Source organism: Chaetomium fimeti (assembly GCF_033439085.1).
Source record: "Chaetomium fimeti strain CBS 168.71 chromosome Unknown B0H64scaffold_6, whole genome shotgun sequence".
NCBI classification, from domain to species: Eukaryota; Fungi; Ascomycota; class Sordariomycetes; order Sordariales; family Chaetomiaceae; genus Chaetomium; species Chaetomium fimeti.
In genome coordinates, this window is record NW_026944334.1 from 2,204,682 (window position 1) to 2,224,002 (window position 19,321).

Genomic DNA, 19,321 nt, shown 5'->3' on the forward strand with positions numbered 1-19,321 from the left:
GGGTGGAGGCTATCTGATTTCGGGGGTTATGGGTTCGGTCGGGGACTCGGAGAGCAAAATAAAAAAGCCTTGTTTGTGTATTCTTCTTTTTTCATGTCTAGTCGGGTGGGACGACTGTGCTACTGGACCTTGCCTTGTGGAAGGTGGTGGTGCCGCGGCAGCGGAGACGGCTGTTACGTATAGACAGACGGCGTGGGTCGATGGATGCTTTGCTTTGAGGCCTTGGGGCATGTCGGCTGGGATGTCGGGTCATTGGCAATACAAGACAAGAGTTTCGACTCGCGGGTGTTGCTCCGTCAAGCTGTGTGTGGTGCCGTGTTTGTGTGATTGGGCGTGTGCCCGGACTAGGTTGATCGTTGTGCGACTTGGGTGTAGTCCATCTGTTTGGTGACTTGTGCTTCCTTGCTTGACCTGCCTACTGGCTAGAGGGGGGGGGGTTCTTGTGTCACTGACGGACTAGAAAAGGGGGGGCTGCCCCTGTGTGACTGGGTATACAAGTATGCTTGCTCTCTAGTCCGAGCGTACACTTTGTACACTCGCTACCCCCTTTCGGTCAGGAGCTTGGGTGTCTATTTTGGTGCTCCCTTTTTCGTTCATCCCGCCGTCCTTGTCGTGCCCCTGAATCGGGTACCGTAACAAGGGTAATATGCACCGTTTAGCGCTGACGGCAGTTTGCTCCGTTTCGCGCCAGTGACGTCACAGGGGCCACAGCGCATTGGCGGACCGCCCCGTTGACCAGTCACATGGCGGGCTAGGATTGCTTCGTCAAGGGTCTCTCGTGAGGGTCCATTCCGCGTTCAGGTTGCCGCCTTCCGCCTTCGTCTTCCCTTTTCGACAACAAAACTCAAACCGGCATCTACGCCCCAACTTCACCGCCAGACTCGGCCACGTCCGAATAGTTACGCACGTTTTATTGAAGGTCACGGCGACCGCAGACTGGGCCTGCCTTTGGCTTAAAATAACATGCGCCTGCAGTGATAATTGTTGGTTTATTTTATTTGGTTTTTTTTTCTTTTTTCTTTTTTCTTTCTATTATTCTTTTGTTCCGGAGATCGACATGTGCGCGCTAACACGTCTTTAAAAAGAACGAAGAGCGAAGAGTGACGAGCGAGGAGCGGGAAACATCCACCGCCGATAGAGAGACTGTCTGGGTCTTCACTTCCGGTGGGCTACGGTTCGACCCAGCCAACCCCCTTTCTCCGCCACGAGCGATGCTCTGGCAACGGCTGAAGGAGATATGCATCTACTTATGGAACTTCCGCTATCTGCCTCTGAAATACCGGTGGCCTCTCATCAAGTTCCGCCGTCGCTTCCTGCCGACCCAGACCGGTCTTGGTCTGCGTAACGCCCTGCGCCATGCCCGCTCGCTCAAGCACCCGCCAGAGCCCAACGCCTACCTCTTCGTCCTGCGCCTCCTCTGGCCCTTCCCAGCCTGGGACTTCCGCGCCGTGCTCCCACCGCCGCCGAGGGCCATCATGGCAGACCCCGAAGGCGTCCGCTGCCGCGTCCGCGACCTAATCTACCTCCGCTCCATGCCGCTGTGGCGCGCGCGCGACACGCCGCAGCGGTCCTTCTACCGCCTCTACGAGGCCTTCTGCGCCGCCGACGGACACATGATCACGTACGAGACCGAGTATTTCTGGCGGCGGTCGTCGCCGCGGTGGGCCGTCGCCAACCTGCCGGATCCCGAGTGCGCGGACCCGGAGCAGTACGCCGTCATGGCGGCGCTGGCGGACATCCTGGTCGACTCCTTCACCTGGCGCTTCGAGCTCGGCCTGCGCCGGACCGACCAGCCGATCGTGCGCCACGGCGGTGCCGACCCGCCGCCCTTCGTGCCCGAGACGCGCCCTTCGTGGACGGCCAAGGTGCCGCCCCTGCAGGAGAAGCTCGTTATTCACCCAGAGGAAGACGCGTATTTCGACAGCCCGCTCCATCGCCGCAACGTTTACATGGCGACCGGGTGGTTCTACACCGTCTGATAGGCCCCGAACGAACCTTGACAGCCACGCGCGACCAGAAAATTGTTAAAATTTGTGCTGCTACTTGGTGACACCGTGCCCAATCCCGACCCTCCAGCTTGGGATATGATCCCCATGCTCCGTCCCCCCCGTTCCCCATCCCCCATCCCCCGCTTCAGCACCACACCCAGTCATTCTGAAGGCCCTGGTATTTCCACTTGGCCGTTTCCGCATCCCAAACCATATCCGCAATGCCCACCTCCCCGTACTTCTCCGCGTAGAGCTCGGCGACCTCTTGGATGGCGTCGTCGGTGGGCGGCAGCTCGAACCCGTTGAGGTTGAGCTCCCGGATGTAGCGGAAGCTGATGGGCGGCTCCCCGGTCTGGCGCATCAGCCGGACGAGGGCGGCGGCGTCGGAGACGTCGACGTCCTTGTTGCCGCGGCGGTCGCGGGCGTGGGCGATGCGGCGGACCTTGCGCTCGAGGGCCCAGCTCAGGCGGCCGGCGTAGATGACGAGGTTGGCGCCCTCGTAGATGGTGATGCCCTGCTGGACCGACTCGAGGAAGAGGTCCATGCGGCGGTCCTTGGACACGAACAGCTCGACCTCGCGGTTCAGCCAGTCCTCGATGTAGCCGCCCTGCTCCGCCACCGCCGAGATGGCCCGCTGCAGCTCCACCAGGTAGTCGGTCGCCGCCGCGATGTTGGGGTCCAGGATGCAGTCGATGTCGTACGACGCCTCCCGGTTGTGGCACACCCGCACCGCCAGCGAGCCCCCGACCGAGATTAGCCGGAGCGGCGCCACGCTCATGAGCAGGTCGCTCGCCCCGATCTCGCCGTCGAGGGATGCGAGGGCTGGGAAGGTGTGTTAGCTTCCGAGGACTGTTTGGGGTCTGGGGGGGTAGTGTTACAGAGACTAAGCCAGACATATTATATTCCTGGCTCAAGTGAAGTAAATGGGAGATGACAAGTTCAATACAACGATAGCTACAACGAAAAGAGAGAGAGCCGAATGGAGAGAAGAGATCTATCTACCTTTTCCCATCTCATCGTATGTCAACGGCGCCTGGTTTTCCCGAGAAAACGCCATCGTCGACCGAGACGCATTGATAGCACCCTGACGGAATAGCTCGAGAAGGTGGTTGATGTCAATCTACGGCGCCGAAGAGCATCCGCAGCGTACTTGGTGCCGGAGAGAAGAAACGCTAGGTTGTTCCCCGCTCGATGGGACCTGAGAAAACAACTGTCATCCCCACCACCCCAATATGCACATCCACATGCCGCTTCGTTGATTGGGTAGGCTCAGCCCCTCCGTCTGCACTCTCCCACCGTCTCATTTGTCCGTCTTATTTCTACTTGTCTTCTTCTGCAGACGGAAAACACCAGCCAAGACTGGTGATGAGGCGGAAAAGGTAAACAAACATTAGGTGGGTGTTAGACGAGATTGTCATGGTACCAACGTTTCCGCCTCGCTTATAACAACACCCTCCCCTGTAAACAGTATGCCATTCACGAGCCTAAGCACTGCCTCTAGGTGTCCCCAACAGTCCGCTCAGCATTAACCTGAGGGGGGAAGGGGTTCCGGCCGATTGGGTCACTGCAGCCAACCAGAGACAGCAGACAAGCTCCTTTTTGGGCGGTTCCCAGCAGCAAGCCCCCGCTCACGCCAACGACCAACACTAGATTTACACGCCCTCAAAACCAGTAACCTTGCTCTCTTTCTTTCAAGTTATTTCTTCCTCCCTTCACAAATTCCCTAATTCCTTTCCTCACTTGCCTACCCCGCATCCGGTCGATCCCAACCAGAAGCTTCTGTTAATTCCCACGCCTGCAATATGTCGTCTCCCCAAGCCCACGTCAACGACTCAATCCAAGCCGTCGACGAAAATACCTGGCTGCTCGGCGAAAGACTACTACTTTCCCGACAACCAAAGGCACCCCAATCACCCCATCACGCATCCTGGTCCGACGGCTCGGGCGGCTTCTTCGTCCTCTCCGACGCCCCTTCCCCCCTCCCCTCCCACCACCACCCCCACCCCGCGCAATCAGCCATACTACCGAGGGTGTACGCCGCGGGGGACCAATCCGCCGTCTGGGCCGCCGGCAGCGGCGCCTTCATCAAGGCCCGTGACCGGCGGCATCCGCGCGTCACACCCGAGCACGCGACCCTCGAGTTCCTACACTCGCAAAGCGAGCCGCTGGACTGCCGCATCCCTGACGTGCTCTACCACGGCGAGTGGGACGGCCGGTACTATTTGGTGGTTTCCCGCGTGCCGGGCGTGACGCTCACGGAGGCGTGGCCGGCGATGGGCGATGAGCTGCGGCAGTACTATGTCGAGCGGGTTGCCGGGCTGTGCGAGAAGATGGTTGAGTGGACGGGGGAGGGTGGTGTTTGTGGTGTGGACGGGGGTCAGGTGATGGAGCTGTATCTGGCCAACGATGATCAGTGTCTTGAGCCGGAAGTGCTGCGGCGGAATTGTGTTGGTATGGGCATGGATGTGGCGGATCTGGTGTTTTATCATTGTGATCTCGGCCCCGGCAATATTCTTGTCGAGCCCGACACTCGCGGGATAGGCGTGATTGACTGGGAGATCGCCGGTTACGTTCCCAGGGAGTGGGTTCGGACCAAGTTCCACCTGTCGTCTGGGATGGATTTTCCAAACGACGATAATGAGGAGACAAAGTCGGACTGGCGGCGGTCCGTTGCGCGGAAGCTGGCTGCGAAGGGCTTTGCGGAGGTGATCGACGGCTGGCTAGCTTTCCAATAAAAGCTATCGACCGTGCAAGCCGCCTCTTGAGCCGCTAGAGAGGTTGCCATGACCTCTTTGTTTGGTTGTATCCCCTCGTCTCTCGTCTAGTGAGTGCCGTAGCACATGTCCCACCCAAACACCGCGAGCTAGTTCAGTGCAGTACAACCCTCACCAACAACGCGAACGATTGTACCAATCCCCCTCATACCTCACCCATTACCCCCCCCAGTAGCCCGAGGCCGCCCTTCTGCATAGGTAGGTAATTTCGATGGGACGCGGCGGCTTTTTAGCGGGGTATCGTGTCATGATGTTGCGTGTGAGATGTATGCTGCCCAACCCAGAACTCCCGCTGTGTCTCAAAACCCAACGCTCTTGTCTCCCCGGGCTCGAGTCATGGGAACCCCTAGCCAGCGCTCAGCCACAGAGCCACCCTCTGGCCAAAAAAAGCCGAACTCGAAAGAAAAGTAAGAAACCAAGCAAAAAGAATAAATGAAAAGATATCGAGAAAACTAAGTCAAATAAAAGAAGAGGGTGAAAGGAACGGGGAAATGGGGCAAATAGAGTTTCTTTGGGCTTCGGCATGGGAATAAATGAAAAGATATCGAGAAAACTAAGTCGAATAAAAGAAGACGGTGAAAAAAAAAAAGGAAATGGAGTAAATGGAGTTTCTTTGGGCTTCAGGATAACTTTCATTATATTCCTCCAGCCAAGGACTCGAAGTTTCTATGGCCGACATCTGCACTTGGAGTTCGGCTTTTTTTGTCCATGAGGCGAGAGCCTCGAGCAACATGCTTGAATGTTGCATATTGCTCGGTGTTCGTCTTGGATCTAATGATGGGTGGATTCGGCGTATATTCGTTTTCGTTTGATGATGTCATCAACTTGTTTATCGTCCTTAGGGGTCGTCGAAGAAACTTACTCGTTCCTCTCTCACTCAACTAATCCGCCAAGCCCGATCGACAGGGCTGCATAAAACAAGCTTTGTGAGAGCAGTGCCGAAGCAGCAACACAAGCAACCCCGGTTTGCTCTCGCATCCCACCTTCCAGGGACATGCACCTCCCTGACTAAGGGACTGCGAGGACAGGGTTGCCAATGGGCAGAAACCGGGCAGAGGAGGGATGGAGGACGAACCTGGAACGCATCGCAGCTGCCCAATAGCACAGCCGATTGGGGAGCACACTCTCCGGCGGAAGCAGCTGCTTTGTGCTGCACCTGCCAACTGGAGCTTGACCCCTCTTTTCCGTTTGTCCTGGTCTCTGGCGCGGGGCGGCCTCCTTCGTCCCATGGCTCCTTCCTCTCTCCTGTCCTCAGCTTTATTTCCTCGTCAAAGTTCCAATTGCTTCCTAGAGTGACTCCCGTCTGTCAGACCCCCACCACCGGATCAGGAGATATCCAGCGCCGTCCGCATGTGTGCCGCGTTTGCATCACCCGATAGCTGACAAAACTAAACGAAAAAGGAGGTGTTTACACCTGCTTTGCCGTTTATAAAACCTCGGTCGTTGACTTCGGATATCTCATCAGTTTCGCTACTTGTGACCTTCAAAGCTTCTACCGACCCCTGAGCCGCAAACATGGTGCACCTCCAAACCATCCAGCCCAAGGATGACGTGAACAAGATTGCCGACGGCATCAAAAAGGTCCACCTCCAATTAGCCAACGATGACGACAGCTTCACCACGAGCGTCTACGGGTCGAGGTTCGCCGCCCAGGACCTGCCACGGCATGAGATGCCCGAGGGCGAGATGCCCAAGGACGTGGCCTACCGCATGATCAGGGACGATCTGAGCCTGGACGGCAACCCCATGCTGAAGTGAGTCCTCCACTCGCTCCAATCCAGTCAGGGGGAGGCTAACCCGAGACAAAGCCTGGCTTCGTTTGTCACGACATACATGGTAGGTCTGATCGGCAGTGTATCTTCTAGCTCTGTGTCCTAACAATCCCCAGGAAGACGAAGCTGAGAAACTCATGGCCGAGTCCTTCTCAAAGAACTTCATCGACTATGAGGAGTACCCCCAGTCAGCCGATATCCAGAACCGGTGCGTCTCCATGATCGGCCGCCTGTTCAACGCCCCCATCGGCTCCAGTGATGCCGACGCCATCGGCACATCGTGTGTCGGTAGCTCTGAAGCTATCATGCTGGGCGTCTTGGCCATGAAGAAGCGCTGGAAGAACAAGCGGGCGGCCGAAGGCAAGCCGACCGACCGGCCCAACATTGTCATGTCGTCGGCCGTGCAGGTTTGCTGGGAGAAGGCGACGCGCTACTTCGAGATTGAAGAGAAGCTCGTCTATTGCACCGAGGACCGTTACGTCATCGACCCCGAAGAGACGGTTAACCTGGTGGACGAGAACACCATTGGCATCTGCTGCATTCTAGGCACCACTTACACGGGCGAGTATGAGGACGTCAAGGCGGTCAACGATTTGTTGACAGAGAGGGGCCTCGACACGCCCATCCATGTTGATGCGGCCAGTGGTGGGTTCGTGGCGCCGTTTGTTGTGCCCGATCTCGAGTGGGATTTCCGACTAGACCACGTCGTCTCGATCAATGTGTCCGGGCACAAGGTAACATGCGCCCCTCAGCGATACCGTCAGTGCATATGTTGGCTGACCCTTACAGTACGGCCTCGTGTACCCCGGCGTTGGCTGGGTCGTCTGGCGCAGCGCCGAGTATCTCCCGAAGGAGCTCGTCTTCAACATCAACTACCTGGGTGCCGACCAGGCGTCGTTCACGCTGAACTTCAGCAAGGGCGCCAGCCAAGTCATCGGCCAGTACTACCAGCTCATCCGGCTCGGCAAGCACGGCTACCGCGCCATCATGAGCAACCTGACGCGCACGGCCAACTACCTGTCCGACTCGCTCGAGGCGCTCGGCTTCGTCATCATGTCCAAGAAGTCGGGCGAGGGCCTGCCGCTGGTGGCCTTCCGGCTGCCGGCGCAAGAGGGCCGCAACTACGACGAGTTCTCGCTCGGCCACGCCCTGCGGTCGCGCGGCTGGGTCGTCCCGGCCTACACCATGGCGCCCCACACCAACGACCTCAAGATGCTGCGCGTGGTCGTGCGCGAGGACTTCACCAAGAACCGGTGCGACGCCCTGATTGCCGACATCAAGCTCAGCCAGCAGCTGCTCGAGGAGATGGATCGCGAGAGCATCAGGAAGCAGCAGGAGTTCATCCACAAGCACCACACGGCGAGCGGGAAGGCGCCGCATAACCATCCCAAGTACCGGGTAAGGCCTTTTCCTTCTGGTTTTATGGCTGACTTGGAACTGTCGTTATGTGACAATAGCCGTGGTGCTGACAATGTGATTGTAGAAGGAGAAACACTCGATCCAGGGCAAGACTGGGAAGACTCACGCTGTCTGCTAACACGTAACGAGGGGAGACGGGGATGCCCTGAACCAGGAGCTGCTGGCGCCGCGGATTGCATGCTCGTCATGACTAATGACTTATCGCGATGTCTTAATTTGGTTGAAGTCGGCGAGGGTATTTTTTGCTTTATTTCCGTGTCATCTGTATTTGAGTTGAGTCATAGATTCTGCTAGAGTCTGGAAAACGAAATGACTTTTTTGTGGCATCTCGATTGCGCGTGATGGTTGGTGTAAAAGTCAATTGCCATTCATCTTTGTTTACGAGATAGCCCCCCAATTGACTTTCGGGATAACTAGAAGGCAACAAATTTAACAATAAATTGTTTCCCTCCCCTTTGTTGCTCTCACTGCCCTCCGCCGCGAGAACCTTGATGGGCCGCCGCACCTCGCCAAGTGCCTTCTCACCCCCTGGACAAAAAAAGCCGAACTCCAAGCGCAGATGCCGACAATGGAAACTTGGAGTCGTCCTCGACTGTAGGAACAAAACAAAGGCCACGCTGACCTGGAACCCAAAGAAACTGTATTTACTCCATTTACTTTTCTTTTACCCCCCCTTCTTTTATTTTATTTACTTTTCTCGATTTCTTTCTATTTGTTTTGTTCTTTTTGCTTGATTTCTTGCTTTTCTTTCCCGTTCGCCTTTTTTTGGCCAGAGGGTGCTTATCGATAAGAGACTTCCTGGTGGTGTGGGTCAAATCCCGGCTCCCGACATCGCTTTGAGGTTTTTGTGAAATGAAACATGACTCTTGTTGACACCAATGCTGTGACTAACAAGCCAAGTCGTCGCCATTGAAGGGTATAAGTCGTCCACATCTCAGGAAGGCTTACTTGCTTTAATTCCTCTTCGGCGGTCTGGCCGAAATCTTACCTTTTCTCTCTTCCCTCGACCGAGTCCCTCCTCTTCGTTCTCTTTCATCCTTCTCACCTGCTTCAACCACTACCACCCATTGCCTACCGGCTTTCTCGTCTCATACATAGTCACTTAATAATGGCCTTTCGCACATCCCTGCGGCTCGTCGCCGCCGCCCGCAGTGTCCGCCCAGCGGCAGCTCGGTTCTACTCCCAGGCCACCACCGTACCCACCTCGAGCGCCTCGTCTGTGACGCCCGCCCAGATCCAGAGGGACGCTGCCCTGCCAAACCCCGACCCGGCAGAGGACTCGGCCAGCGCCGCCCTCGTCCGCGAGCATGCGCCCTACATGGTGGCCACCTACGCCCGCCCCCCGCCCGTCTTCGTCAAGGGCGAGGGCTCCTACCTCTGGGACATCGAGAACAAGAAGTACCTCGACTTCACCGCCGGCATCGCCGTCAACTCGCTCGGCCACTGCGACCCCGAGATCTCCACCCTGATCGCCCAGCAGGTAACCCACCCCTCCCCTCCCCTTCCCAAACATCACCCACCCACTAACCACCCCCTCCCTCCCAGGCCAAAACCCTCATGCACGCCTCCAACCTCTACTACAACCCCTGGACCGGCACGCTCTCCAAGCTCCTAATCGAGCAAACCCTCGCCTCCGGCGGCATGCACGACGCAACCGCAGCATTCATCTGCAACTCCGGCAGCGAAGCCAACGAGGCCGCCATCAAGTTCGCCCGCAAAGCCGCCAAAACCGCCGACCCCTCCGGCGCCAAACACGAGATCGTCTCCTTCCGCAACGCCTTCCACGGCCGCACCATGGGCGCCTTATCCGCGACCCCCAACCCCAAATACCAAGCCCCCTTCGCGCCCATGCTCCCCGGCTGCCGCGTCGGCGACCTCAACGACATCCCCTCCCTCTCTTCTTTAATCACCCCGTCCACCGCCGCCGTGCTGGTCGAGCCCATCCAGGGCGAGGGCGGCGTACAAGTCGCCTCCGACGCCTTCCTCACCGCCCTCGCCCAGCGCTGCCGCGCCGTCGGCGCCACCCTCATCCACGACGAGATCCAGTGCGGCCTGTCGCGCACGGGGCGGCTGTGGGCGCACGCCCACCTGCCTGCGGAGGCCCACCCGGATGTGGTGACGACGGCGAAGGCGCTGGGGAACGGGTTCCCCATCGGGGCCGCGCTGGTGAATGCGCGGGTGGCGGGGATGATCAAGGTCGGGGATCACGGGACGACGTTTGGGGGGAATCCGCTGGCGTGTCGGGTGGCGGTGCGGATTGTGGAGAGGTTGGCGGAGAAGGGGTTGCAGGAGGGGGTGGTGAGGAAGGGGGAGGTGTTTAGGCAGGGGTTTGAGAGGTTGAGGGGGAGGTTCCCCGGGTTGGTGAGCGAGGTGAGGGGGAGGGGGTTGATTTTGGGGCTGCAGTTGAGTGAGGACCCGGCGGGGATTGTGAGGGCGGCGAGGGAGAGGGGGTTGTTGGTTATTACGGCGGGCACGAATACGTTGCGGTTTGTGCCGAGCTTGGTGATGAGTGAGGAGGAGATTCGGGAGGGGTTGGGGATTCTGGAGGAGGCAATTGTGGCGACGAGGCAGTAGGGAGATGGATGGCTGTTGGTTGGGGGGAAAGGGGAGAGCGGTCTCGGCCGTTTGTTGCTTCGGTTGGATTTGGTGTCTAGATCTCAAGTGCGTGCTTCGTTCGCTCGCTCTAGATGGAGTTGGGAGTCAAAAGCCTTCAAGTTGGTTGCTCAAGCATGACATGACCACGTCTGGATGGTGTCACTCGTGACGTCTTCATCTTATGCCGATGAACGTGTAAAAAGTAGCTACGATTCGTGACGTGAGCACACGAGTGACAAAGCGGACCTGCAAAAGTACAACTGCGTTACGCCGCTGCCATGTTTAGTGGATGGGGAAGGGTGGTACTGAGGACAGAAAGTACCTCGTTGCAACCTGTCTCGCGGAACAGAGGTATCTGCGCAACCCGTTTGCCATGCTTGGTGTAAGCGGATCGCTGCAAACCGATTTACTCTGTTGAACGAGTGACAAGAGCTGGTTTGTTAAACGGAGATCTCGTACACCCGCCGAGGTTGTGCATGGATCGTGTTCGATCAATGGCAGTCAGGTGAGCGATGACGAGGGCTGGCGAGCAACACCATCTGTGTTGGTGAGCGTGTGATGTCATGCCACGGCTGTTACCAGAACTTTGCCAAACAGGTGACAGATCGGTGTGGAAACGAAACAGTGGCTTCTAGAAGTAACTTATTAGCCTGCTGTGCTATAGAAGTGTCCTGTTAGATCACCCTATGCAAGATGAACACAACCACACAAGATCATCTCATGAAACGAAACACGGAGCTGGTTGGCCCCCAAAATAGTTCCACAAAACACAATGCATAAACTCGCATCCCTAATCACATGAAGCTCGTGTCAAGTGGCAAGGCGCAGTCAACCGAAAGGTAAAGTATCATTCATCCACGTTATGTCATGTGTATCCCGAATTTGAGTTCCCAAATCCCCTGTTTTCTCTAGCGAGTGCCCCTCAGATCTCTCAATGGTACTGTTACATACACCCAGCCCGCTTGCCAATCCAGATAACAAAAAGCAGAAATCAGAAAAAAAATGGTCAAACGCCTGACGAAGGGCTAAAAAGTCTTTGGCTTCCCTATGCCTCAATGAACGAGTGACAATCAAAGTCGACCAGCGCCTCCCCTTCCCCGTCCCACGAAGAGAAAGAAGAAGACCAGCCAACGGGGTATAGAAGTGATGCAATCAAATCATGCAAAAAATGGGCCGCCCCCAAAACAGTTGGCGACCCAAGCCCGTAGTGTAAACCAACACCCGGTGAGAGAAGTGAAATTGCACGCGCGTCGACCCTGAGACCCTTAGGCCTGGGGGGTGAGGCGGAGCTTGGCCGAGGCGCCGCGGAAGCGGCGGACGCGCCGCTTGGAGCTGATAGCCTCGATGGAGAGGGAGGCAGCCTCGCCGGCCGTGCAGACGGTGCCGGCGGAGACGGCCTGGAGGGCGGACCAGACACCGCTGGCGCAGCGCTGGAAGGAGGTGCCGCCGACGCAGTTCCAGGCGCCCTCTTCGGTGCAGGCAGTGCCCTGAGCGTGCGCGCCGGCAGTGTTGCCGGAGCCGGAGCCGGAGCCAGAGCCCGAACCAGAGCCAGAGCCAGAGCCAGAGCCAGAGCCAGCACCGCCGGTGGCAGCGGGAGGAGCGACGGCAGTCTGGGTGACAAGGGTGGTGGGCTCAGCAGCGGGAGGGGTGATGAAGACGCCACTAGTAGAAGATGGTAAGCTTGAGCACGCCGACGCGGTAGAATTAGTGAACACATACCCAGGGAGCGAGGGAGGGTCGGAAGGGGTGGGAGCGGGAGCAGCCGTGGCCTGCACGGTAGAGCTCGGCGCATCGCCACCCTGGTTGCCGCTGCCGTTGCCGGAGCCAGAGCCTTCACCAGAGCCGGAGCCAGAGCCGGAGCCGGAGCCAGAACCCTCACCAGCACCCGCGCCGGCACCCGCGCCACCGCCAGTGGAGCCGCAGCTGCCGACGGGGGGAGCGACGCTGCCACCGTTGTTGACAACATCCGGGCCCGGGTCGGGGTACTCGACATCAGAACCCTCGGTGGTCTTGCAGCCGTTGCCGACGTTGGCGACGAAGACCTGGGGACGCGAGGAGAAGGCCGCAGAGGCGCGCTGCTGAACCTCGCGCTTGCCACCACCGCCGATGGTGACGGCGGCGCAGTTCATGTACTGCTCGCGGTTGCCGATGTTGTTGTTCCAGGTCCAGGCCCAGATGGCCTCACCCTCGGGGGCATCGGAGGGGATGGTGAAGGGGTAGCTGGAGGCGAGAGGGCAGCCACCGATGATGGACTGGATGACGGTGAAGGTCTTGCCCTGGTCGTAGCTCAAGCTGACCTGGCACGAGCCGCCGCCGTGGGGGGCGCCACCAGCAACGGTGAAGTTGTAGTTGCCGCCGGGAGCGAACTCGGCAGTGGGGGCGCCGGCAGGGGTGCCGAGGTCAGAGTGGTAGCCCTTGCACGGGTAGTCCGAGCCCGAGTCAGAGAGGGGCGCCGTGTTGGTGTAGTCAATGTTGACGGCGTTGGGGTTGGACTTGGAGCGGAAAGGAGCCGGGTAGGTGATCTCCATGTGGGCGGCCGCAAGCTGGCTGCCAGCGAGCAGGGCAAGGGCGCCGGTGGTGAATCCGTTGTTGAACATCTTGAAAGTTGTCGTGATTGGCTTTTTTGGAGTTTTGGAGGGGTTGTTTCGTTTGTGCGATCGCGCGCTCAAAGATGCCGGATGGGCGAGTTTTGCAAGTTGCAGGGAGCGAAGTAGTCACTGTCAGGACCAGCAGTTGTTGTCTTCTTTTAAATCGAGCGCTGCTCGGGAGCCTCAAGAAGGAATGAAGGGGCTTTGTGTGTGTTGGTTGTGAAGCTTGTGCTGTGTTGGCTTGTCGCTATTGAGGAACAATAGGCTTGTTTTGCGTGAATCACAATCGAAAAGCACCGGGCTCAAAATTGTGTGTGAAAGTGGTTCCAAGGGACCGTGTTGTTGCGAGAACAATGGGAAGTGAAAAAAAGACAATGAAGCCCGTGCCTGGAGCTGTTTGGTTTGAAGGAGAGTACGAGGCGCGATGCCGTGGGTGATGAGGAGAGAATAAAAAGAGCGTCGACAAAGGGCGGGGAGTGCTCCCTTTATCCTGATGTTTCTGTTCTCCCCCGTTCGTCCCTTAATGATTGGGTGGGAGGGGCTGATAGGTCGAGCAGCGCAGGCTTGTTTCGAACCCCACTAGCTGCACAGGCTCAACAGGGTCCTCTCGTCCCAAGCGTCCAGAGAGCCAAGCCTACCACAAGTGACTCTCCCGTTGTGGGTAAGACGCCGGTTGGGATGGCAGGGGTAGCCCGGAAGGAGGTGGGGGGGATAGACGGGGGGCGACGTGGCCCATCGGCTGTCCGATGTTCGATGCCCAGACATGTGGCCTTGTGGCCCTCGAGGTTGGCCTCGTCTCGTTCCTTTCTCGTTCTTTCCCGGTGCCAGGAATTGCACGATCAACCCCCGCTTGCTGCCCATCCTGCGGGCCTGTGGCAAGTCGGCCGCCCACAGCGACATGGGTCAAGGGCAATATTTTCCGCTTCGAGTGACACTGACAGGATTCCACAGCTTCCCAATTCGGCATTTTCACCCCAAATACAGTACCTACTGTATACTGTGCCGGATAACTACTTGCCTCCTGTATGTGTGTACGAATAATTCAAGTGTGATGGCAGCCGCGCGCTCAGTTTGAGCTGCAGTGGAGGCTCTCTCTCCAGTGACCGCCGTGGGCGTCGCGCTTCCCGTGGTCTTGGATGGGAACATGTCTCACTGAGAGACAAAAAAGCGTTGGTGTGACAGGCGACAGGCACGGCGACCTTGTTGGCTGGCTCGTCTTTGGCTGTTCGCTGCCAGTGGCACTTTGAGAGGTGGGGCAGCTGGCCTCCCCCTTGCCGGAGCTTAGCCAGGGCTTTTCAACGTCGTTGCCGAATCGCGGATCGAGAATGGCACACAACCAGGATTCGTCGTGCAGCCAAAAAGGGGAAGGAGGCCTGAGAGAAAAAAAAACCACAGGGGTATCCCGCTTCTAGCGGCTCCTGTGGATCTCGATATGCCAGGGGTGCAGAAAATGCTGTCCAATGAGCGGGCGAGGGTACCTGGCCGCATTTGTCGGCCCTGACGGAGGGTTGATTGGCCCTCGAGGGGGGACCTCTGCGCAGTGGTGGTCTGGGCAAGATCCTGGGGAACCTGGCCGCAGCCGCCCGACTGGCCGAGCGCATGAACTTGAAACACCGAGCATCCCAGTCGTGCCCAGCCAGAACCCCCGAATAAGCCCCTCGACCCCTAGTCGACCGTACCATTGTGGCCCCCGCCCGGCCATTCCACTGGCAACTGCAGGCTCGTGCCTCGGTCCTTGCACCTGAAGTCCAAGCTCATCAATCACATCGGGACCAGGAAAACGGACCTGTCATGCCTCTTCAGTTGGATACCCGGTGTTTGCTCAGTCTGCACAGGGGGAGCCCATGTCAAATGCGGCTGCGCACATGGGACGGGAGGACGGCATCTTCCAATTGTCAAAACCCTTCGGCTTGGTAAAACGGGCTCGATGCTGCGTCAAGTCGAAAAGTCCCAAATACGACGGTATCGAGGCAGCCCACTGCCGAGTGGGACTCGTATACCCACAACACGACGCCTGGAACCTTCCTGTCAGAGGCGGAAACCACCGGTGCCATTGGTTCAGCCCGGACGAATGACGGGTAGAGCGACTCCTCGAAGAGTTGTTCGTCCACATTCTCCCACCCTCTTGGGCACTTGTGTTTCAACTTCCAGCGATCAAGAAAGGTAGGCGGCCGCAGGGGTAGGTCAGACCACCACGAGATTCCAGATGCACCCACGCGCCCACCCGATCTGGCCTCACCGCACCTTAATCGGGAGTCTGTTTGCGTGGGCCACCCACATAGAAGCCTGCAGACTGCAGCAGACTGCCGGAGTTGTACTGCGCGTTCTATTCGTAAGTCGCTCAGAATAGGAGAGACAGGAGCAAAAAGTAAGACAACATGTGCAGGAGTGAGCGTTTGGCATTTGCCAAAATAGCAGAATGTTTCCCGCCAAGTTTACCCGACTCGGAGCCATAAAAAGCAGTCGATGCCTCCCATTTGCTTGCTTCCCGCGATGCAAGCGCTGTGTTTGCCCGTCACCTGCGCTAACCCCTCCCTGCTGCTTACGTATGGCGGCGAGTCCGCCAGCAGCCCCGCCGACTGCCCCGCCAGCTTGATCTCAGTGGGCTGAACAAAAAGTGGGCAAGCCCTCAAAAAGCGCCTTGCCATGCCCGGTCTCCCGGTCAGGCGAACCCCGACCAGAGACACGCCAGACGATCCAGTGTACGACCACCAACCTTGGGACTGATCGTCGAGACAGCCGCGCGCTCATGCACCATCTCAACTTGAGCGGCTGTGGAATCAAACCAGGAGCAATAGACGAGAAACAAACCACCTGATGAACGGGATGGAGACCGAACAAGAAACCGGCTTCGGCCTGCAATCGAGGGGGCGGAGAAAATCTCTCGACAGCACAGAACCTCCATACCCGACACCCCTGAACCTGGGGTCGGGCTCTCAAGCCCCGCCTGTCACCATCCTTCCTTCCCCACATGTGCCCGATGAGAGCACAAATCACCACTTGACAACTCTTGTTGAGAACGCAGGAAGCCGCCATGACTCCGTGGGCGAGACGCTGCTCAATTCTGGCGGGAATGGCGACGCCGAGCGGGGCAAATGCATGTTTGTTTTTCACTTTTCTGAAGAGGATCTCGCACAAAAATGCGAGCAACTCGCCACCGCGGATACCGGTAGTCCCACCGACAGGTGAAAAGGCACAAAGGTAAGCAACGTTGCGAGGCAAACTCCAATCCTCCGACGGGTGCCTTGCATGCCATGCCACAACGGCCCGACCACCACCCTGAGCGGAGGTTTGCAAATCCTTTTCCATGCAGTCGACCGTTGGTTTCAATTGTCTGATGGGGGAAACATGAGGGAGTCGAGGGAGTCGAGGTCGTGGTGAGCACTTTCGGACCAAACAAGCCAACGACCAACCAAAATTCCAAAGTGCAAGTCGATCCCAAACTCCAAAACCAGCTGCCCCATTCCGCACATCTCCCGAATGACGGACCTTCCCCGATGGATGACGGGTGACCGGGGTCTTCAACATCCCTAACCCCAACCTCAGCTCCGGGCAACAACCCAGCGAGGCCATCAAGTCCGTCGACAGCAGCACAGCAGCAAATCCCCTCCCTCGGCCTCTCTCTGTTCATGCAACGTTAACAAGTTCCCTCCTGAAACCCGCGCGTTACTGTTAGGGCCTCCTGTCCCCACGCACGTCCCTCGCCACGAATGGAGACCGATACCTCACAGCCACCGTCCTGCTCATTTCCAGATTGGGCTTCAACTTCATGCGAAAAAAGAAGCCCACCAGAGCAAGGGTGGGAAAGAGGCAATATCCTCTTCGACGACATCACAGCGAATACACTCTAGGCACCAGCATTGAGAGGCGTGAAGCCGAGACGCCCAGCATGCCATATCATCGGCCCTACTGCTGGATGAGAGTTAGGTCTTCTACTAGAATACCTCCTTGCAATTAAATGCACCGAGGAGACGTGATTGTAATTCGGGATTCGGCAACATGTGAATATTCGAGTCGTCGACGAGAGGTAATGAGATGCGCGCGGCAGCTGCCGTCCTTCAACTCGATGCCCTTGTATCAAGCCAAGTAGAAGCGGGCGAATGGGTCGGAGAAGCGAGATGTGGCTCGACGATGCAGCAGCGAATACAGTCGTAGTATTGCACTTCGGGGCGGAAAGTTGAGACGAACCCAGCGGAGCCCAAGCCACGCCATCGTTGCCACGACTCGACCGGTATGTTCCTTGTAGTGAGAGGGAGCTCAGATGCTAGAATGAATCGGCAGTTGGGCGCCCTCCGTAATGTCCACAAGCCGTGGATGGACACGCCACCGTCTGATGTTCTTGTAGCTCCTCGGATTCCACAGTGGCGGTTCGATGAGCAGCCACCATGGCCATGAGTGCCATGCAAGCTCGCAAGGCACACGAGGGCGCCAAAATGCCCCGAGAACTCGTCATGAACCGGAGCCTGGATGGAGGATTGACGACGCCGTTCCGCAGTGTGGCAAGCTCCAGAACAACATGCATCCATTGAAAGCCCATGGCCGCGTCGGGGGTCTCGCCGTGTTCGGCGGGTGGTGTTTACTGGCCGTGGGAGGATCTTCAACATGGAAGCATTGTCCCTGGGCAAACATTTTTCACGCAGCTCGATCCCGGATGCCCAACATGAATGCGGTCTACGGCACGGAGTGGAGGAGCGAGGAGCTCGCAGGCCTACTGTGTAGAGACTCACAACTACCTACCGTCGGACTGTACGTGCCACGAAAGCCGGTGGCCTACTCACGCCACCCAGCGGCGCGAAAAAGGGGTTGAGCTTCCCGGGCCATCCCGCTCCCCTCCTCCCCAGTGGCGTTGTCAGGAACAATCTTTGATCCTTCTGCCGTGCCCCCTCTTCCCCCTCTTGATCTCGCCCCTCCCCCTCTTGATCTCACATCATCGAACCCCCCCTCCTTCCCCCCATCTCCCCCCACCCACACATCCTCTAACGCTGTGCCACATATCCTCCTCCTCCTGCACCCCTCAACGGCCGCTCTCACAAGCCCATCCGTCTTCCCCGGTAGCCGCCCGCACTACCCACCGCCCTGCGGCAGTATGGCGTAATTCCCCTTTCCCAGATTGAGACCGACAGAACGAGGTAGGGAGAGCAAGATGGGTAGAGCGAGATGGGCAAGGTGAGGAGGGCAGAGTGAGATGGGAAAGGTGAGGTGAGCAGAGGAGGAAGCTGACAGCCTACCACACCCAACCAACTCGGTACCCAACCACACACACACCAAGCACAAACAGGAGCACATCCGTCAGCTAGACTCAACTCTCTGAAAAGAACACAAGTTCCATATTCCGTTTCGCTGCATGCTACCTTTTTTGACAAACTAAAAGAGAAGAAAACACCAGAATGTTAAGCACCCACCCACAGGCGGCGGCACAGCATGGTACGGTATAGCATAGGTACCCAGCCATACCCGGCAACAAGCAGGCCATGCATGCTACCAAAACCAGGTGGTCGCCGCAGTGACTGATCGCATAAAAACGGACGGACAGACGCATGAGGATAGATAACTTTTGCCTCATACTCATATCCCCTTCTTTTTTGTCTTCGTTTTCTCTTCCTTCCTCTCCTGCCCCCCCCTTAGAGGATTCCAGCCAGCCCCTCTCCCATCACCTCCAACCCCTTTCTCAACCATCTTATCTTCTTCAGCCATCAGCACTTTCTTCAGCCCATCTCATTCCTTCCGTCAGCCATCTCATCTTCTTCAACCATCAGCACTTTCTTTAACCATCTCATCCCTCTTCAACCCACCTCATCCCTCTTCAACCCATCTCAATCCTTCCGTCATCCACCTCATTCCTTCCGTCGGCCATCTCATCTCATCAACCACCCTCACCCCAACTCCCTCCTTCATCTCATCAATCTTGCCCAGGCCAGCCAGGTCAGGCCGCTCGAGGCCAGACCCCCCTCCCTACACCCCTTCCGAAGGATGACAGACAAGCAGTACGTTTAGATGATCTGGTGATCATCTCGCCAAAGGCAACAGCAACAACAAAAACAATACTCCATCGCCCGCAACTATTTGTGATGTAGTCTGTGTGCGATAAAAAAGCTCAATTGATGGATGGATGGATGGATGGATGGATGATGGGATTGGATGGACGAGGGCAAAAGCTAGTAGTTATAATCGTCTTCTCTCTCACT

General features: G+C 57.6%; 8 protein-coding genes across 8 annotated transcripts; 4 read left to right on the plus strand and 4 right to left on the minus strand.

The window, feature by feature from the left end:
* Positions 1-800: 800 nt before the first annotated feature.
* B0H64DRAFT_215474 (uncharacterized protein) lies at positions 801-2,064 on the plus strand. Its single transcript, XM_062799495.1, has 2 exons — positions 801-983; positions 1,086-2,064. Exon 2 carries the CDS (start codon positions 1,212-1,214, stop codon positions 1,977-1,979), a length of 768 nt encoding a protein of 255 aa, XP_062657031.1. The 5' UTR covers positions 801-983; positions 1,086-1,211; the 3' UTR covers positions 1,980-2,064.
* B0H64DRAFT_215540 (uncharacterized protein) lies at positions 2,057-3,047 on the minus strand. Its single transcript, XM_062799497.1, has 3 exons — positions 2,991-3,047; positions 2,867-2,897; positions 2,057-2,810 (listed from the first exon to the last, which is right to left on the minus strand). The coding sequence occupies exon 3, from the start codon at positions 2,764-2,766 to the stop codon at positions 2,134-2,136; it is 633 nt and encodes a 210-aa protein (XP_062657032.1). The 5' UTR covers positions 2,767-2,810; positions 2,867-2,897; positions 2,991-3,047; the 3' UTR covers positions 2,057-2,133.
* Positions 3,048-3,397: 350 nt separating this feature from the next.
* B0H64DRAFT_215495 (kinase-like domain-containing protein) lies at positions 3,398-4,921 on the plus strand. The gene has a single exon (XM_062799496.1). The coding sequence runs from the start codon at positions 3,791-3,793 to the stop codon at positions 4,721-4,723; it is 933 nt and encodes a 310-aa protein (XP_062657033.1). The 5' UTR covers positions 3,398-3,790; the 3' UTR covers positions 4,724-4,921.
* Positions 4,922-5,798: 877 nt separating this feature from the next.
* B0H64DRAFT_404759 (glutamate decarboxylase) lies at positions 5,799-8,279 on the plus strand. The gene is made up of 5 exons (XM_062804400.1): positions 5,799-6,516; positions 6,571-6,598; positions 6,651-7,268; positions 7,324-7,932; positions 8,018-8,279. The coding sequence occupies exons 1-5, from the start codon at positions 6,278-6,280 to the stop codon at positions 8,069-8,071; spliced, it is 1,548 nt and encodes a 515-aa protein (XP_062657034.1). The 5' UTR covers positions 5,799-6,277; the 3' UTR covers positions 8,072-8,279.
* Positions 8,280-8,933: 654 nt separating this feature from the next.
* B0H64DRAFT_215599 (pyridoxal phosphate-dependent transferase) lies at positions 8,934-10,741 on the plus strand. Its single transcript, XM_062799499.1, has 2 exons — positions 8,934-9,433; positions 9,499-10,741. The coding sequence occupies exons 1-2, from the start codon at positions 9,062-9,064 to the stop codon at positions 10,525-10,527; spliced, it is 1,401 nt and encodes a 466-aa protein (XP_062657035.1). The 5' UTR covers positions 8,934-9,061; the 3' UTR covers positions 10,528-10,741.
* Positions 10,742-11,463: 722 nt separating this feature from the next.
* On the minus strand, positions 11,464-13,630 carry B0H64DRAFT_215589 (uncharacterized protein). The gene is made up of 2 exons (XM_062799498.1): positions 12,268-13,630; positions 11,464-12,210 (listed from the first exon to the last, which is right to left on the minus strand). Exons 1-2 carry the CDS (start codon positions 13,143-13,145, stop codon positions 11,814-11,816), a joined length of 1,275 nt encoding a protein of 424 aa, XP_062657036.1. The 5' UTR covers positions 13,146-13,630; the 3' UTR covers positions 11,464-11,813.
* A 1,842-nt stretch (positions 13,631-15,472) lies between these two features.
* Positions 15,473-16,807, minus strand: B0H64DRAFT_215645 (uncharacterized protein). Its single transcript, XM_062799500.1, has one exon. It carries the CDS (start codon positions 16,707-16,709, stop codon positions 15,735-15,737), a length of 975 nt encoding a protein of 324 aa, XP_062657037.1. The 5' UTR covers positions 16,710-16,807; the 3' UTR covers positions 15,473-15,734.
* A 1,268-nt stretch (positions 16,808-18,075) lies between these two features.
* On the minus strand, positions 18,076-18,457 carry B0H64DRAFT_404767 (uncharacterized protein). Its single transcript, XM_062804401.1, has one exon. The coding sequence runs from the start codon at positions 18,420-18,422 to the stop codon at positions 18,201-18,203; it is 222 nt and encodes a 73-aa protein (XP_062657038.1). The 5' UTR covers positions 18,423-18,457; the 3' UTR covers positions 18,076-18,200.
* Between the last annotated feature and the right edge of the window lie 864 nt (positions 18,458-19,321).

Bases quoted from the DNA above. Each gene is read 5' to 3' on its own strand.
- B0H64DRAFT_215474 (XM_062799495.1), top strand. From the start codon at position 1,212: ATGCTCTGGCAACGGCTGAAGGAGATATGCATCTACTTATGGAACTTC.
- B0H64DRAFT_215540 (XM_062799497.1), bottom strand. From the start codon at position 2,766: ATGAGCGTGGCGCCGCTCCGGCTAATCTCGGTCGGGGGCTCGCTGGCG.
- B0H64DRAFT_215495 (XM_062799496.1), top strand. From the start codon at position 3,791: ATGTCGTCTCCCCAAGCCCACGTCAACGACTCAATCCAAGCCGTCGAC.
- B0H64DRAFT_404759 (XM_062804400.1), top strand. From the start codon at position 6,278: ATGGTGCACCTCCAAACCATCCAGCCCAAGGATGACGTGAACAAGATT. The intron at 6,599-6,650 runs GTAGGTCTGATC...AACAATCCCCAG, and splicing joins CGTTTGTCACGACATACATG to GAAGACGAAGCTGAGAAACT. The intron at 7,269-7,323 runs GTAACATGCGCC...TGACCCTTACAG, and splicing joins TCAATGTGTCCGGGCACAAG to TACGGCCTCGTGTACCCCGG.
- B0H64DRAFT_215599 (XM_062799499.1), top strand. From the start codon at position 9,062: ATGGCCTTTCGCACATCCCTGCGGCTCGTCGCCGCCGCCCGCAGTGTC. The intron at 9,434-9,498 runs GTAACCCACCCC...CCTCCCTCCCAG, and splicing joins CCACCCTGATCGCCCAGCAG to GCCAAAACCCTCATGCACGC.
- B0H64DRAFT_215589 (XM_062799498.1), bottom strand. From the start codon at position 13,145: ATGTTCAACAACGGATTCACCACCGGCGCCCTTGCCCTGCTCGCTGGC. The intron at 12,211-12,267 runs GTATGTGTTCAC...ATCTTCTACTAG, and splicing joins GACCCTCCCTCGCTCCCTGG to TGGCGTCTTCATCACCCCTC.
- B0H64DRAFT_215645 (XM_062799500.1), bottom strand. From the start codon at position 16,709: ATGGCCTCGCTGGGTTGTTGCCCGGAGCTGAGGTTGGGGTTAGGGATG.
- B0H64DRAFT_404767 (XM_062804401.1), bottom strand. From the start codon at position 18,422: ATGTGCTCCTGTTTGTGCTTGGTGTGTGTGTGGTTGGGTACCGAGTTG.